At 46.2% G+C, this 16,194-nt stretch overlaps 1 protein-coding gene across 2 annotated transcripts in view; it reads right to left on the reverse strand.

Moving 5' to 3' along the window:
• The window catches only part of slc45a4a (solute carrier family 45 member 4a), a 49,607-nt gene that overhangs the window by 2,969 nt on the left and 30,444 nt on the right, over nucleotides 1-16,194 (reverse strand). For both annotated transcript variants that reach the window (XM_086178382.1, XM_086178383.1), the window contains 12 exons: nucleotides 7,723-7,911; nucleotides 5,536-5,715; nucleotides 5,249-5,439; nucleotides 4,961-5,147; nucleotides 4,036-4,497; nucleotides 2,937-3,208; nucleotides 2,669-2,830; nucleotides 1,127-1,226; nucleotides 940-1,020; nucleotides 723-853; nucleotides 508-576; nucleotides 280-434 (listed from right to left, as the gene is read on the reverse strand). In XM_086178382.1, the coding sequence (XP_086034508.1) occupies nucleotides 280-434; nucleotides 508-576; nucleotides 723-853; nucleotides 940-1,020; nucleotides 1,127-1,226; nucleotides 2,669-2,830; nucleotides 2,937-3,208; nucleotides 4,036-4,497; nucleotides 4,961-5,147; nucleotides 5,249-5,439; nucleotides 5,536-5,715; nucleotides 7,723-7,911 (2,179 nt within the window). The remainder of the gene's footprint in view (nucleotides 1-279; nucleotides 435-507; nucleotides 577-722; nucleotides 854-939; nucleotides 1,021-1,126; nucleotides 1,227-2,668; nucleotides 2,831-2,936; nucleotides 3,209-4,035; nucleotides 4,498-4,960; nucleotides 5,148-5,248; nucleotides 5,440-5,535; nucleotides 5,716-7,722; nucleotides 7,912-16,194) is intronic.

Here is a 16,194-nt window from a genome sequence, read left to right on the forward strand (position 1 = left end):
GAAACTGTTTGACTAATGAAGAATATCAATCAATTTCATTTCATTCAAATGACATTGATGCATCTCTGGTTTGATCTTTAATAGCACCTTTATGTGCATTTAAATAAAAAAAAGAGCATATATAGCCTACTGGGTAAAAAATATCTAGAAATCTAGCAGGACCCTGTACAAAAACCCTGTTCAATTTTACATTTCCCTTCCATTTTGGCTTTACGCCCCTGAAAAAAAAGCCCTCTATAGATTGAGTACTAGATTGAAACTATCCGTGGAGCCTCTCACCCGTTGTTTGGCGTGGGGTAAATGACGAAGAAGCAGGCGGTGAAGAACCCCAGGAGGGAACCCCCGGACGCCAGCATCGGTATGACGCGGACGCTCCCCACAGCTTCCACGACGGCGCCCAAAGCCGAGGCCACCAGGATCTGACTGATGTACACCTGCGGGACGGAAGCGAGGAATTTAAGCCGGGGTGGGTCGACGGCTCGGGGCGGCGCGGTTGTGAAGACGCACCTGGCAGGATAAGATGGCGCAGTCGATGCCGAAGCCTCTCCTGGAGTTACCGGGGCTGTGCTGGATGTACTGCAGGATGAGATCACCACTTAGCTTAGCATGAGAGGCTTCAGTATGGATGTGTCATTTGAGCGCTTTGGTGAGTCTCGTAAAATCGAATCGCGCGCGGTGACGTACGACCGTTCAGTCTCGGGTCGATCTGCAAACCCACCCACCTCTTTCATTTCGTGATATTGTCCCAACAGGGCGTACGGGCAGTAGGACATGCTCATGGAGATGATGCCCATGCTGCTGATCATCACCATGGCGACGTACACGTCGGGGAAGATGGCCATGATTGCGGTTCCTTGGCGGAGAGGAAGAAAAAAAAAAGCGGATCAGAGATACATCTCGGCTCGGCGGCTCTTGTTCTCGGAGCGTTGCGGCTCCTACCGATGGAGAAACCCAGCGTGCCCAGGATGTAGATGACCTTGATGCTCAGGTCAAAGTTATCCAGGTACTTCTGAAGAAGAGCTGGACAAGGAGATGGTGGAGAATCAGCATGGGCCCGAGGGAACAAAAGAAGCAGACGTTTATTGTCAAGGAGATGCAAACGTGCTCGTGCCCCGCTGGCGCTCACCTGAGCAGGTGGCGGCCGTCATAGCGTAGATGACCAGGCCCCAACATCCCATCTGAACCCCTCTATGATAGTCTTCCAAGGCTGTGGAGTTAGCAGGGGCCTGCAGAGGAGACATAGGATACATGATCAAGGATACATATAGATCTGCACACATACTTATATCTATATATGTATGTATATGCAGTTTTTTACACAAATATGTGTAAATGCACACACACACACACACACACACAATTACATATATGTGTGGATGTATGCACACATATATAGGTGTGTCCATGTCAACATGGACACATATGTCCATGTTGACATGCGAGCGCACACACGTGTCCATGTTGATGTGCGAGCGCACACACGTGTCCATGTTGATGTGCGCGCGCACACACGTGTCCATGTTGATGTGCGTGCGCACAAACACACACACACATATATGTAACTTCAGGAAGAAGTTATATATGTGTAAATATGCGGATGTGTATTAATACATATATCTGATGGCGTGTGATACACACACACACACATACAAACACACACACATACACATACACACACAAACATATGTAATTCAAGGGAGAAGTTAAATATGTGTAAATATGTGGATGTATATTTATACATATATCTGATGGTGTGTGATACACACACACACACACACACACACACACACACACACATATATATAACTTCAGGGAGAAGTTATATATGTGTAAATATGTGGATGTGTATTTATACATATATCTGATGGCGTGTGACACATACACACACACACACACACACACAAACACACACACATACACATACACAAACAAACATATGTAATTTAAGGGAGAAGTTAAATATGTGTAAATATGTGGATGTATATTTATACATATATCTGATGGTGTGTGATACACACACACACACACACACACACACAGACACACACACACACAGACACACACACACATATGTAACTTCAGGGAGAAGTTACATATGTGTAAATATGTGGATGTGTATTTATACATATATCTGATGGCTTGTGATATACACACACACACACACACACACACACACACACACACACACACACACACACACACACACACACACACACACACACACACACACACACACACATACACCTCCACATATCCACACATTTATAGTTGCATAAAGTCATTCTCTGGCTTCAAAAAAAAATGTATTTTTGTCAATTGTTTGATATTATTCTTTGTTTGGCTTTTCTCAGCAAATTCACTTAAAAATTTATTTATTTATTTATTTATTTATTTATTTCATGGCAACACAAGCCACAAGTAAAAGCCACTTTGTTGTTCACCTTAAAAAAAAGCTAGAAGTCACTTAAAAAAAAAAAAAAAATCCAAATCTCAGGAGGGTAATCTCAGTTGAGAAGCTTGAAATATCTGAAGGTCAGTTGGGTTTTTAAGTTTTAAGCTTTTGACTGGATCTTGAACGCCTCTCGGAGGCAAACCCATTTCCGTTTTGTCTCCACCATGACATAACGATTCATAAAATAAGGGGTCACGTGAGCGTCGGCGTTCGTACGGTGGGGTCTCCGGAGTAGATGACTTGTCCCATGAAGTCGGTGAAGAAAACGGCCTCGGCGATGATGGAGAACCAGGTGAGCAGGTGACAGGCGCACAGGCGCAGCAGCTCCGGCGGCATCTTCAGCATGGAGAGCCACAGCAGCCGTACGGTGGTCTCCGCCTGACGGGGGTCGGAAGGGATCATGACAAACCCGGTGAAACTCTACCCGCCTTGCATTATCCGCCATCGACCCGCCGCCGTTTCCTTCGCGGCCTTATCGTCTCACCTCGCTCTCGACGCTCTCCGCGTCGCCGCTGCTGGAGTTGGTGTTGCCGCTGCGGTGGCGGTTCCTCTGCCGGCTCCTGCGTCGCTGCCGCGCCTCCACCTCGTACAGGTCGTTCATGCTGCGGGACGGCTTGATGAGCAGGGCGGCGTCGGCGCGGCGGTACCGCGAGCGGTGGCTGCCCACGCGGCCGTAGTAGGAGAAAGTGCAGGAGGGTTGGCGGTAGAAAGTGTGCGGGTGACGAGACTGTCGCATCGGCGCTCCCGTACTGGCGGCTGGAACAAGATGGGAATCGATTAGTTATCAATACACACACACGCGTTTATAAGGAGGTGGTCAAATAGGATTTGATTTTCAAAGTCAAAGTAAGTTTTATTCAAATTCGGCCAAAATCGGCAGCCTCGCACCACCTTGCACGACTTGCCATTTTGCACGACACGATCCCGATCTCGCTTTTATTTTCCACTTATTTAATATCTGTTACATGTTGTCTGTTCAGCACCGTCTACCAAAGCAAATTCCTCGTCGTTGCAAAATTACTTTCCCCGAGTAAAGCAAAATTCTGATTCTGAATTTCTCTGCATGTACTGGGCTTACAAAGGAATCCAGACAATGTTTCTCACGGTAACATGAAATTAACAAAATAATATACTGCTCAAAAAAAATAAAGGGAACACTTGAACAACACATTGTAACTCCAAGTCAATCACACTTCTGTGAAATCATAGTGTCCACTCATGAAGCAACACAGATTCATTTTGACTTGTTTTAAGGACATTACATCAAAGTTGAATCAGCCTGGAGTTTGTTTTTACACTTTAATTTTGAGTGTGATTCCTAATCAGACCTCCATGGGTTGATACAGTTGATTTCCATTGATCATTTTTGTGTGATTTTGTTGTCAGCACATTCAACTGTGTAAAGAGCAAAGTATTTCATAAGAATATTTCATTCATTTAGATCTCGGATGTGTTTTTTAAGTGTTCCCTTTATTTTTTTGAGCAGTGTAGTAGAGTGCAAATTAGCAGTAATGTGCAGTAAAAATGAAACTATGAGGTATGAAGTATTGAATTATTTGAGCTGAAGACGCCCGCGCACCGACCTTTGACCATCCCGGCTCGGTGAGCCTGCCCTTTGGTGCTCAGCCTGCCGGCGTTGCCGCAGAGACGGTCGGCGTCAAAACCGGCGAACAGACGCCCGTTCAGCGTGCGCTGCTCGTTCAGCTGGTTATTCAGCAGCGCCTCCTGCCCCTCGTCGTTCTCCATCTCCTGCAGGAACGCCGAGAGTCGGGAGATCCGCGCCGTCGGGGCGTGCGGCTGGTGGTTGCCGCTCTGGAGGCGGAGGAGGTCCTGGCTGCCGGCGCTGCTGCTGTGTCGGACGGCGGCGAAGCGGGGGGGGCTGCTGTGGTCGGAGTGGAAGAGGGAGCCGGTCGGCGGCGGCGAGCCGTGGTAGGGTGAGAGGCGGTCGGTGAAGATGGAGGGTTCGATGTGGCACAGGAACAACGCGTCGTGATCCAGGTGGTCCAGGGTGGCGTCCGCCATGGCGAGAACGCTGTCACTCTTGCCTTAACAAGCAAGGAGAGGAAGCCCCCACACACACACACACACATGAGATAAGATAAGATTACTTTGTCAGAGCAGTGTAACAGTTATGTCAAAAAAAACAGGAAATAAATAGGAAAAAAATAAATATAGAAAGGTAGAAGACAGCAAAACAAAAAAATAAATAAAAATCCATCCAATAAAAATCCAAACATCAGGGATGACAACAGGCAACATCATGGAACAGCGAGGGTGAAAAATACACTAGAATTAGAACTAAACAACAATACAAATCGAGTGACGAAAAATGATATTTTTTCATATATGTTTTTTATAATTTTTTTTATAATATAATTTCTATAAATATATTTTTACTCTCTGCTGACACACACGCACACACACTCAATAAATATAGTAAACCTTCACTGTGTTTTGAAAATATTTCCCTTTTTCCCTTTTTGAACACACAGGTGTGTCACAACTCACTCCTCACGAGCTCCACCTCCAGGAAGTCCATGTCCATTTCGCCGCGCTCCGATTGGTCGTCGTCGTAGGGGTCGTAGAGGTCATAGCTGTCCCTGGTTTCGTCCTCGCCGATCATTTCCAGTTTGGGCGCGAGCAGTCCTGCCCTGCCATTGGCCGAGGGCTGAGGATGGGCGGGATCGGGGCTCTCCTGCAGGAAGGGATGCACATTAGTCTGTCTGCTGACGACAACAAAGTTGCTTTGCTAGTCACACACACACACACACACACACACACACACACGTGCTCTACCTGGTCCAGCCGGTCATGCTGGGGGATGTACTGCTGCTCCTCGATGCTGAGCAGATGCAGCACCACGGACACAGAAAAGAGGATGGCGGCGAAGAAGAAGAGGATCTGCTCCTGGGACCGAAAAGCTTTCCCCAGAAAGGTGTGTGTCCAGTCCAGGCCTCCGAGGGCGTAACCAACGGCGCCGCCGAGACCTGAGCGCACGGCGGGGTGACAAAAAAGAAAAAAAAAAAAAGACCTTTAGGTGACCTTCAACACCTGCACTTCCTGTGTAGGGAAGTCGGGTGTACCTGCTGAGGCGGCGTGGATGTTGAGCGCCATGTCTTGATCCTCGGCGTCCGCCACGTCCAGCAGGTAAGCTCTGATCGGCCCCTCCGTCGCGTCGGCGCAGAAATCCAACACCACCACGCCGAGCACCGTCAGCACGATTCCGATTGGCTGCCTCCCCTGCTCGTCGCCAAGCGACAGACCTGAGAGAGACGAAGGAGAAAAAAAAAAAAACGTGTTTCTTCAAACTACCCCCTGTTGGATGTTTGGAGAAGCTGGTTTGTGTACATTGTGTCATTTAAAACACACACACACACACACACATACACACACACACACACACACACACACACACACACACACAAACCCACACATCAAAAGCCCCTTATCTTATTGTTTGAGGAAATCAACCCATAAATCTTTAAATGTTAGTTTAAAAGTATATTCCTCTCTATCGAGTGTGTTTTTTTTTTACAAACGCAGGAAGACAAACAGGTCACCGCATTTCCCATAATGCTATGCAATTGTGTGTGTGTGTGTGTGTGTGTGTGTGAGAGAGTGTGTGCGTGTCATATCAGTCAGCTTGACGCAGCATGACTTTACAAACTAATATCCATTCATATCAAGGAAACAAATGTTCATAGAGGATCAACTATAAGTGTGTGTGTGTGTGTGTGTGTATGCGACAATAGCGCGACTCACTAGCCGGGCAGACAGGAAGCTGTCTGTGATTGGTGGAAAGGGGGACGCAAACAGGAAGCATTTTCTTGTGAACTGCCTGCTTCAGGGTTCCCATGTCAACACACACATGTGAACATGCGCGTACAAAACACACACACACACACACACACACACACACACACACACCCCTTGTGCCCTTAACAAGTGCCAGCGTCTCAGCAGGAGAATGGAGGTGAAACAAAGTAGAAGTGAATAGAATCTGCTGATAGAGAACCTTTCACAAAGCACTCGCCGTTTCCTTTTTTTCCCTCTCCAAGCCACAATCCGCCGCTCATTTCTCTTTGTGCGGTTGAAGAACGTTCGTCGGGGCCGCCGAGCGGTCGCACGGAGCTGCGTGTCACTGTCCCATTTTCAATCTGCCTGCCGCGTCGATACACTGTCGGGTAATCGGTACCGCGACGAGTAATATTACATAATCATACACGGAAGCCCGCGTGTATTTCACACCTAAACCAGGACGGAAAAGGAACGAAGAGGTGCACTTTTGAACTTTTCCACCAAAGTGTGACCAACTATTGATCATCGGGTGACGATACGTGCTGTTGGACCGATGGCCCCGTTCACGCCGAAAATGCACGCGCGCCGATCGATATCCGTGCGTCACAATCGACGATTTATCAGTTGGTTCGACCGCCGGTGACCTTGAAGCGACCTCGGGCGATGTAATGAAGTCTGCAGGATAGAGCGACGGTAATGGAAAGTTGCTATATGACTTGTGAATGGGAGGCGAATGACTGACTCTAGGATGTTTGAACGGATTGATATTTGATGAATTGTTGTCTCTACATGATGTGTGAATGAGAGGGCGAATGGTTCTGTGCCTCTATAGCAGGTTCGCCCGATACGTCGATAGCAAAGGTCGGTTGTGTCGATCGCATGGCATTAAAAACGTCAGCCTATCAGCCTCACTGTGAAATTTGTCGTTTGACTGACAGTCGGTCTGTCCAACCTGACTTTTTGTGACACAGGCGTCACGGCGCGTTCTAGCAAGCTAGCATGTTAGCCTCCAATTCATGCCTTCTAAACTTACGTGTATGAAAATGAGTGGGGGACCTGGACCGAGTAAAAAGACGAAAACTTATCACTTCCTTACGGAACGGGAGGTGAACTTTTTTTTCTTCTATGTCATTTTCAAAGTGCGTTCGCCTCATCTGCCGGTCTGCCATCGCTATACCGCAAAAAAGAAACGTGGAGCGGCATTTTCAGACCGTTCGTAAAAACTACAGCACCGACTTCCCTCCGAAAAGTGAGCCGAGAAGGAGAAAGGTGAAGGAACTAAAATCCCGGCTAACAAAGCTAACTTCAACTATGCTGCCGACTCCATTCAAGTCATCAGGATAAAGTATTTTTCCCAAATAAGTACTCCGTTGTAGTGAGCCATAAGGGTTCATGCAGTTATGCAAGATCCACAAACATTTATTGTGTTAAGTATACTCATAGATATAGATGTATAAATATAAATCACTCACCTATCAGCGATCCATTGAGGAACAGAGCAACGCCGATCAGAGTTCCGATGCAGAGAGCCAGGATGAAGGGTCTCCTCCGGCCCCAGCGAAGGGTGCAGCGGTCGCTGGCCGAGCCGATCAGCGGGGTGAACATGAGGCCGAGGACGGGGCTGAGGAACCACGTCAGGCTGTAGTAGTGATCCGGAAGACCTGCCGCGCAGACGGGAGGACGCCGGGTCAAACGGGACGGCAAAATGACATTTCATCGTGAAGTTCTCGTGACGGCCATCGGAGGAAGATAACGTCCTCATACAGGTTAATTCCAGCATTTCCTGCAGAGAATACGACTGGATTCACCATCGCAAAGATCAACGTGGATGACCTTTTCAGATCGGAGCGGCGTGTTCACGAGTGTTTTGGAGGCACCTCATTCAAAGCTCGAGCTGCGACCTGGACCTTGAGTCCCTTCATCCGAAAACCGGGTGTCACTTTTCTTCCGTCGGTGCGCCGACAGACACTTCCCGTCCTGGCTGTACTTTGGTTTTTAGTCATAGCTGTTGACATTGTTACACAAGAGCCCGGCTCCAGAACGGATTATAACTCCGTCATGACTGTCAGATTGGGAACCCGGCTGCCCGGTTGTTGTTGCCACCGCAGTTCCTTTTTGAGATGACCCAAGGCGAAGTTTGTCAACGGCAAAGCACGAAATGGCGCAGGGGAGGGGGAGAAACCCAAAGCGCCAAAATGTTTAAAACTACATGAATGGGTGTAAAAGATGGATACGGAAAAGCCCTTCCTTCCTGTAAACCTTAAACTCTGGAAAATGAGGCGAAAGCTCTGCAAGGACAAACAAGGGTTTCTCTTCTCCGTTGCAATTTGAGACGTAGGTTTTACCGTCTACAAAAATCTGTCCAATGGCTTGAAGTGAGACGTCTGTATGGAAATCCTTCAGCAGTTATGTGGAGCATCAGGGTACCCAGAAATACCCGACGAGACGTCACAGCGATATTTAAGTCGATCAAACACGTACAAAAAGTCTACCGTCTTGCACAAAGTCTCCGAGTTCTCACATTTATGATCAATATTTGTTTTTTCTGATAATGTATCTCCTCTCATACAACCTGGGTTCAGTGAACAACTGTATTATTATTACAACTACCTACAACCAGGACCAAAAATAATAACAACAATAAGAACAATAATAATAACAATAAAAACAATAATAATTATTACTAATTAATTAATTAATTATATGTATTATTATTATCATTGTTATTATTATAACAATGATAATAATAATGAAATAATAAAAAATAATGACAAAAAATACTATTATTGATTAATTATAATACTGTATCAATATTATAATGTATCAATAATAGTATTTTTACTATTTTTTATTTTATTTTTATTTTATTTTTGATACAAAATTAATATTAATATTAAATCCATGCCAAATCCACATTCAATGAAGTTCCTTGGCCAAAGCCCAGCTTTCAGAAACCAGGTGGAAATTATGATGGCATGACTGGTTTCCATGTTAGGAAGGGTCAGTGGAAATGTCGTCTTTAGCTAAACGCACACACACACACACACACACACGGGATCCAGCAGCCCGGTGGAAACACTTGTTGTGCAAAGGAAAGAGAACGAGTGCTTTCAATACCTGCTAATAACATCAGACGACACCTTGCAAACCGTCTCCCGGCCGACCAAAGCAGCTCTCACCCACCCCATCGGGGATGACGCATCCTAAAAACGGAAAACTTGTGTATCGGTTTAACGCTAGCATACCGACAGCGTGACCTGCGGCAGCTGGGATGACAGCTGGGAAATGTGAGCCATGTCGAAATTTGAACTTAAAACAAAAATGATAAAAAAATTAAAAAAAACAATAAAAGTGACAATACTGAAAAATTCACGACAGTGTTCCGACGTCGCGGAATCCAGATCGATGGCTGGCATTCTTGGACGTTTGTGTGTTTAAGCTCATGATATGTTGTTAAGATGTGATAGATGTTACATCTGTCCACTGGTTGAGCTATCACGAGGGTACATTTCTTAAATTCTGGACATTTGAGTGTATTTTGACACATGGCTTGTTATATTGAACCATTCCAAAGAGCAGGATTCAAACCCATCCCACCTACGCTGCGGCAAATACACCGGAAAGGGACGATGCGGTAATCATTCAGCCGAAATGAAAATAATTCAATCAGAACCGCATTATCTTCTCACTGTCTCGACGTCGATGAAGCGGAACTGAAAATACATTTAAACGCTATTTGGCCGCCGCGTCGTCCTCACAGGGCAGGGCAGACGCCGCCCTTCGGGATGAGAGAACGTCTGGTGATCTCAAATGGCGGCCGTGAGGCGAAGGTTCGGGGGAGGGGGGAGGAGAGGGATGACTGGACATTTTAGCATTAATTCTCTTTTCTTGGCTCGATTTCTTAATCTCAATTTCTTTCTTAACGTTTCTGATAAAACCGTGAGGGGAGCTGACAAGGACTGCAGGCCGCCGATTGCCAAAAAGGACATTAGTCACCGTTGCCAGGGATGGAGATTTAACAAAAAAAAAAAAAAAAAAAAAAAAAGCAATGAAGTTTAAATGGAAAACCTGCCTCCCTTCGCTTTTGGCTTTCTCTCTCCGTCTCATCGATAATTATCGCAGAAGATTAGACGATAGAACGGCTGACTTTGCAAAAACAAAAAAAAAAAAAGTCAACTCAAAGTCGACTGACCTTTAAGAACTTTATACGTTTAAATGCAGTCAGGTTGATGGAGAGTTTCACAAACGGGTGCAGCAACATTTTCATTAAATCGTAGTTTTAACAAGAAAAATACCGTCACTGTAACTGTTCGGACCCTCTGGCGGCGCCACTAGGAGGCGTTCGGCGCCGTTCGGCCGCACCAACTTCGGACAAACTGTTTTGCAAGAAGGCAGGAAGTGTCCTTTCCGCGTCATTTAATCTCTCACGCCGATAAGTATGTAGACTTCTGCTAAACCTGATACGCGAACGCTCGCGAGCGGCGGGGAGATGGTGGCTGCTAATTCCATCGAGAGGATATCGGGGTCTCGTTGTTACGTAATATGAAACAGAGCTCCTCGGTGAGAAGGGCATCGACGGGTGAGAGGATTCCGGATCCCCTTCGGACTCTCCCGTGATTGACAGGTGGCGGGTCGGCGTTAAACCCCGCCTCTCGCCCACTCGCCTGTCAATCACAGGGACACACACGGACAAGACCGTTCACGACCGGGGTAATCTAGGATCGCCGATGATGCATTTGGACTTCGGGAAGAACCCCACGCAGACACGGAGAGAACATGGAGACTCCGGGAAAGGCTCCCTCTCAGAATCCAACCGCGGCCGTGAGACGGAAACGCGCGGAAAAAAAATCTTACCGGTCCGACTTGGGCGCTAAAAATGTTGAGAGTTAAATACAATGAACCGACAGTTATAACTTAACAGACCGCCTTCCTGTGCCATTCACGGCCTATGGGTTTCTCATGAGAGAGCCGTAAACAGGGCTCGACCTCCCGTCGTCATGGCGACCAGGTCTTGGGAACCCCGCCGACGCGGCGGCTCCGTCACCTTGGCTTCCTAACTCACACGCCGCTTCCTGTTGTGGGGTTCGATCGGGCCGAGAGGTACAGTTTCACTGGGTTATCTCACATTTATTTATTTATTTTTCCGCCTTTCTATCTTTGTCTCTCTCTGTCTCACACACACACACACACACACACACACACACACACACAGGGTAGTACCTTCTAGGTCACAAACAGTGGCAAGGCTCCGAGGCAGGAGCGGGAGCAGCAGATAGCGATCTGTCCCTCTGTAGGTTTGTCAACATCAAAACAGGAAAACTTCTTCTAATAAACAGTTCTCTCTCTCTCTCTCACACACACACACACACACACACAAGAAAAGCACAGTAAACACCTTGTAAATAAAAGATAAAGACGTCTGTGTTCCCACCCCGCCACAGAGACCCACCAAGTGAAAAGGGAAAAAAAAAAAGAAACGGCGAGTTCCCACACAGACTTGTAGGTACAGTCACACACACTCACACACACACACACACACACAAAACAATACTGAGAGAATTGCGAGGCAGGAAGTTTTTGAGAAAGACAGAAACAGACGAGAGCGGTAAGAGACGAGGAGGGAGGAAGCGGGGAGAGAAGCAGTGTGAGAAGCGATTAAGGTCAAAGACATTGAGACGTCGGCGTGGGGAGGTGGAGGTCAGAAAAGGTGAGCAGACAAAGATAACTGGAATTACGGAGGGCGACGGAGGAGTTCGGACCGGCCTGTCAGGACGGCCGAGTTGTTGATTGATCGTGGGAAACATGTACAATCTGTTCCATCTATCATCAAAGCAATCATTTTACTATGCACATTTCCTCCAAACACACACACACACACATCCTAAAAATGGAGTTCAATGTGTGACTGCCGGAGAACAGACTGCCCATTCATCACGACCTCTACAAAGAGTGTGTGTGCATGCGTGCTCCTTGACATGTTCCCCCGGCCCGAACGCTCGCAGACGGGGGAAAAAAAAAAACTGGAAAAAACGAAGGGATACGACCGCGAACGGCGGACGTCAGATGTCGAGACGTCGCTCGTGCCGGGGCTTCACCTGGGCTCGATTCGAAACGAATAAAACCGCCGCGTTTCTTTCGAAAAAGATCCCCGTCGATCCTTTTTAATTTAATTTTTAATTTATGAGGACGGACTTTTTATGTTGCCGTTTTCATCAGCTGTCACGTCTGCAACGTGAAAGAAACTTATTTTGTATAAACGTTTTTTTATTTTTTTTTCCGCTTTTAATTTGAAATGACATGAAAACCCGCGAGCCAATCACAGGTGACCTCACCGAGAAGGAGGCGGGTGACGTCACCTGTCAATCACGATTTAGTCTTCAGAAAAAGGTCGTAGGGTCATCGGAATAGAACCGGCACCCCTTTTGTTGTGCCGCCTGCATCAACACACACTTCCACACACACATTTTGACAGCTCTAAAGCGACTTATCGCTTGTTCTCGAGAACTTTAAGGGTCCGGGGAAAAAAAAACAACACAAAAAACGGGACAATAGAACTGTTAACTTTACGCCGCATTGTTGAAATTCATGAATTCGTTATGAGCAATTCGTTCCCGCATTAAATAAAAACGTCACCCAGATCATTCTTAAAAACCAAAACAATGTCTTTGTGGATGTTTTTGAAAGATTTGGAGCTTTGTGTTTGTGAGAGCCACGTAACTGGTAACTGCCCTCCGGGGCGGGGGAAGAGGGAGGCAAGTTCCTCGCCTTCCCCTTGCTTCCTTTCATTCTCCCACTGCCGTCACCTGAGCGGCTAATAGAAAAATATCCTCCGCCGCCGAGGAAGCCCCGCGTCGCCTCCGGGCTCTATGAACACCGAGGCTGAAATCAAACAATTTTACTTTTCTCTTTTCCTCTTTTGGAATGAACGGCCTCATTCTGCCCCTTTTGCTTTTCTTCCTCAGCGCGCCGTTTCTCCGCCGAACATGAACAAATCCTTTCATATCCTTCGCCTGCCGTGAGAAACCCACGAGACGAGCGCCCTGATAAAAAAGAAAGGGGGCGGAGAAGAAAAAAAAAAAAAAAAAAAGGAAAACGGTGTGAAAGTGAGAGCAGGGGTCATGGAGGGAGAAAGCAGGAAGGAAAAAGGGGGGGGGTGACAGTGAGAGGATGGAGAGAAAAATAGAAGGCAGGTGCTCTGGTGGGAGAAACAGTTAAATGAGCTGTGTGGACGTTAGGAGAGAGGAAGGAAACGCCGTTTGACAGATGGTCTTTGAGAGCAGATTTACAATATTAACGTCAAGCTTTTATTATTGATAAGTCTGGTTTTCGGGCCAATGCTGCAGGAGGCAGGGGTGTGTGTGTGTGTTTGTGTGTGTGTGTGGGGCAAGGGGGGATTCGCGACAATACACACTTTTAAAAAAAAGGTAGCGAGGGGGCATCCCGGGAGACGGTGTTTTAAAAAGCTCTTATGTTTTTGTTATGATTTCACAATTCGTGATTGCACGAGTTGTGGTTTCACGATGTGATTTGTACGCGATTGTAATTATTTTGGGAATTTTCACATCACCGTCTTCTCGATTCCTCTGTATGTCTAGCACATGCGGAGAAATTGACAACAACGCTGACTTTGACTTGTCGATAAACGGCTTGCTCAGTCCGCGATACCTCGACCTTTGTGGGCCTTCTTGGCCGAATCATCGTAACAATGTCAAAAAAAGTCAAAAATGATCCTGCAAAGTTATCTAAATGTAGTGTTTGGCCACTTGGTGGAGCTGAAACAAAACACACACGCTCATCAACCCGCTGTGTATATCACAATATATGGTTGTGATTGACAGGTGGCCAGTGCAGGTCAAACCCCGCCTCTCGCCCCGGGGATGGCTTTTGATTGGCTCTGGTTTCCAGGATAAAATCAAGATAAATGTTATAAGAAAAAAAAAGAAAAAAAAAAAGACGCTCACATGCGCAGGACTTATCTGGCGTTGCTCAGGAGGAAAACCACTGTCAGTGACCTCACCACGCTGAGTGTGGCGCAACATCGAACACACCAGGGTGACACACACACGAGTGTGTGTCATGTGGCAAGAGATTGTGAGGACATCCACCAAACAACAATGTATGGGTAAACACACACTCACACACACTTTCATGCCAGTGGATGCTGACGATAGCAAACTGCTAATCCAGCTGCAGCAGAGCCGCTGACGCCAGATTCAAGACGACTGCAGAAGATGTGAGAAAAACTATAAAAGGAGCACATGTACGCAGGCATGAACACACACACACACACACACACACACACACACGCAGCTGCTTCCAGTCGACAGTTATGTAACACCACTGCAGTGAACCAGCAACCTCCCGCTGAGAGGCAGACAGAGGGAATCACTGATGCTGAGAAAGCAAATTTAAGTTCAACAGAAACAGCGAATCTATTTCTTCTGTGCTACCGAGTCGTTGCTGTGTTTCGCTTTGGGGAGAAATAAAAACGTGGGAATGTGAGAGACGGAAAGGAGGGCGGGCCTCCGACTTGGAGCGTCCAATCACGTGCAAGATGCTGACAACGGGGTGATCAATAAAGCGATCGGTTGGCGCCGTTAGCGCAGCACAAGCAAAGCTGGGCTAACAGATACTCGCCGGGATGATGCGTTCAAGTGACACACGTTATTTTGCGCACTAGGAAAAATAATTGGTGATTATACTCGTTCCTAATGAACATTAACTCATCATAAATTGAAAAAAAAAAAAACATGTAAATGTTATTAAATAATACTTATTATAAAGGCTGATATTTGTATTAATATTTTTATATAATAATATGAAGACGTAAACAACACTTTCCTATATTCATTAAGCCATCATATATTCATTTAAAATGGTAACTAAAATGGGGAATAAAAATTTTATCTTAATATACGAGTGGATTAGTGAGACATCCAAAGCACATTATTCCAAAAAATGTGTCAAAATAACAAAAATCCTATTTTTCTATTCTAAATTATGGCGAAACCTTCCAGTGCCTGCGCTTATTTAATCCCCCCCCACACACACACACACAAACAGACACACACACACACATTTAAAAGAATTATATTGACTTTTGTCTCTGTTCTGCAGAGGGTAAAAATTTGAAGTCACCGGTGATTTGGCCCGCGGACAAAATAAATTGCTCTGTGAAATCAAATGAAATGAGGCCGTCTGAGCACCTTTTGCAGTGTCACAGTGACGCAGGATGTGTGTACAAAGGTCACCGCTTTTGAATCAGACCTGGCACCGCCTGAAAAGTCATCCCCAGGCGTCTTTCCGAGGCGTTGGCGCTCGACAGAACGTGACTCATTAACCACAACATGTTGATTTATGTTCGTTGTGCCTCATATCATTGGCATTGGTCACAAATTAATAAAACAATTTCACACCCGAGGACGATTCGGCTTCCCTGATGTTATCGCGATCGCGAGCCACGACCTGCGGGTCGACCGTGACGGTCGAGTATGTACGATAACCTCACGTGACCTCGCCGCCGGAATCAAGTTACTTTCTAGTTACTTCAGCTGTTTTTGAACCATCTTTACCGATAAGTAAACAATTTACGTTCCAGCGTCGTTTGTTTTGAATCAGATGTTCAACCACTACAACGGTGATCAAATCAAATAATCAGCATTTAAGTACCGTCGTTTCTACGCTATAAGCCACTACTTTTTTCACAAGCTTTGAACACTCGAACCAATGTAATTACAGTCAAATTGTGAGGCTGTTCAATTCAAGACAAAGAAGCTTAAGGTTTTAGTGCGCAAGAGGAAGACCAAGATAGCGATCGGCTGGGGTGGGACAAAACGGGGATAGAAAATGGATGGATGGAAGGACTTTTCCATGAGTTATTCATCTTTTTCCTTGAGTTATTCATCTTTTTCAGCAACCATGTTACAGAAAAAAAGCAATTCCAG

The sequence above is a fragment of the Fistularia commersonii genome, chromosome 30, assembly GCF_037954325.1.
Source record: "Fistularia commersonii isolate RoL2024-O1a breed Wild chromosome 30, RoL_Fcom_v1.0, whole genome shotgun sequence".
Classification (NCBI taxonomy): domain Eukaryota; kingdom Metazoa; phylum Chordata; class Actinopteri; order Syngnathiformes; family Fistulariidae; genus Fistularia; species Fistularia commersonii.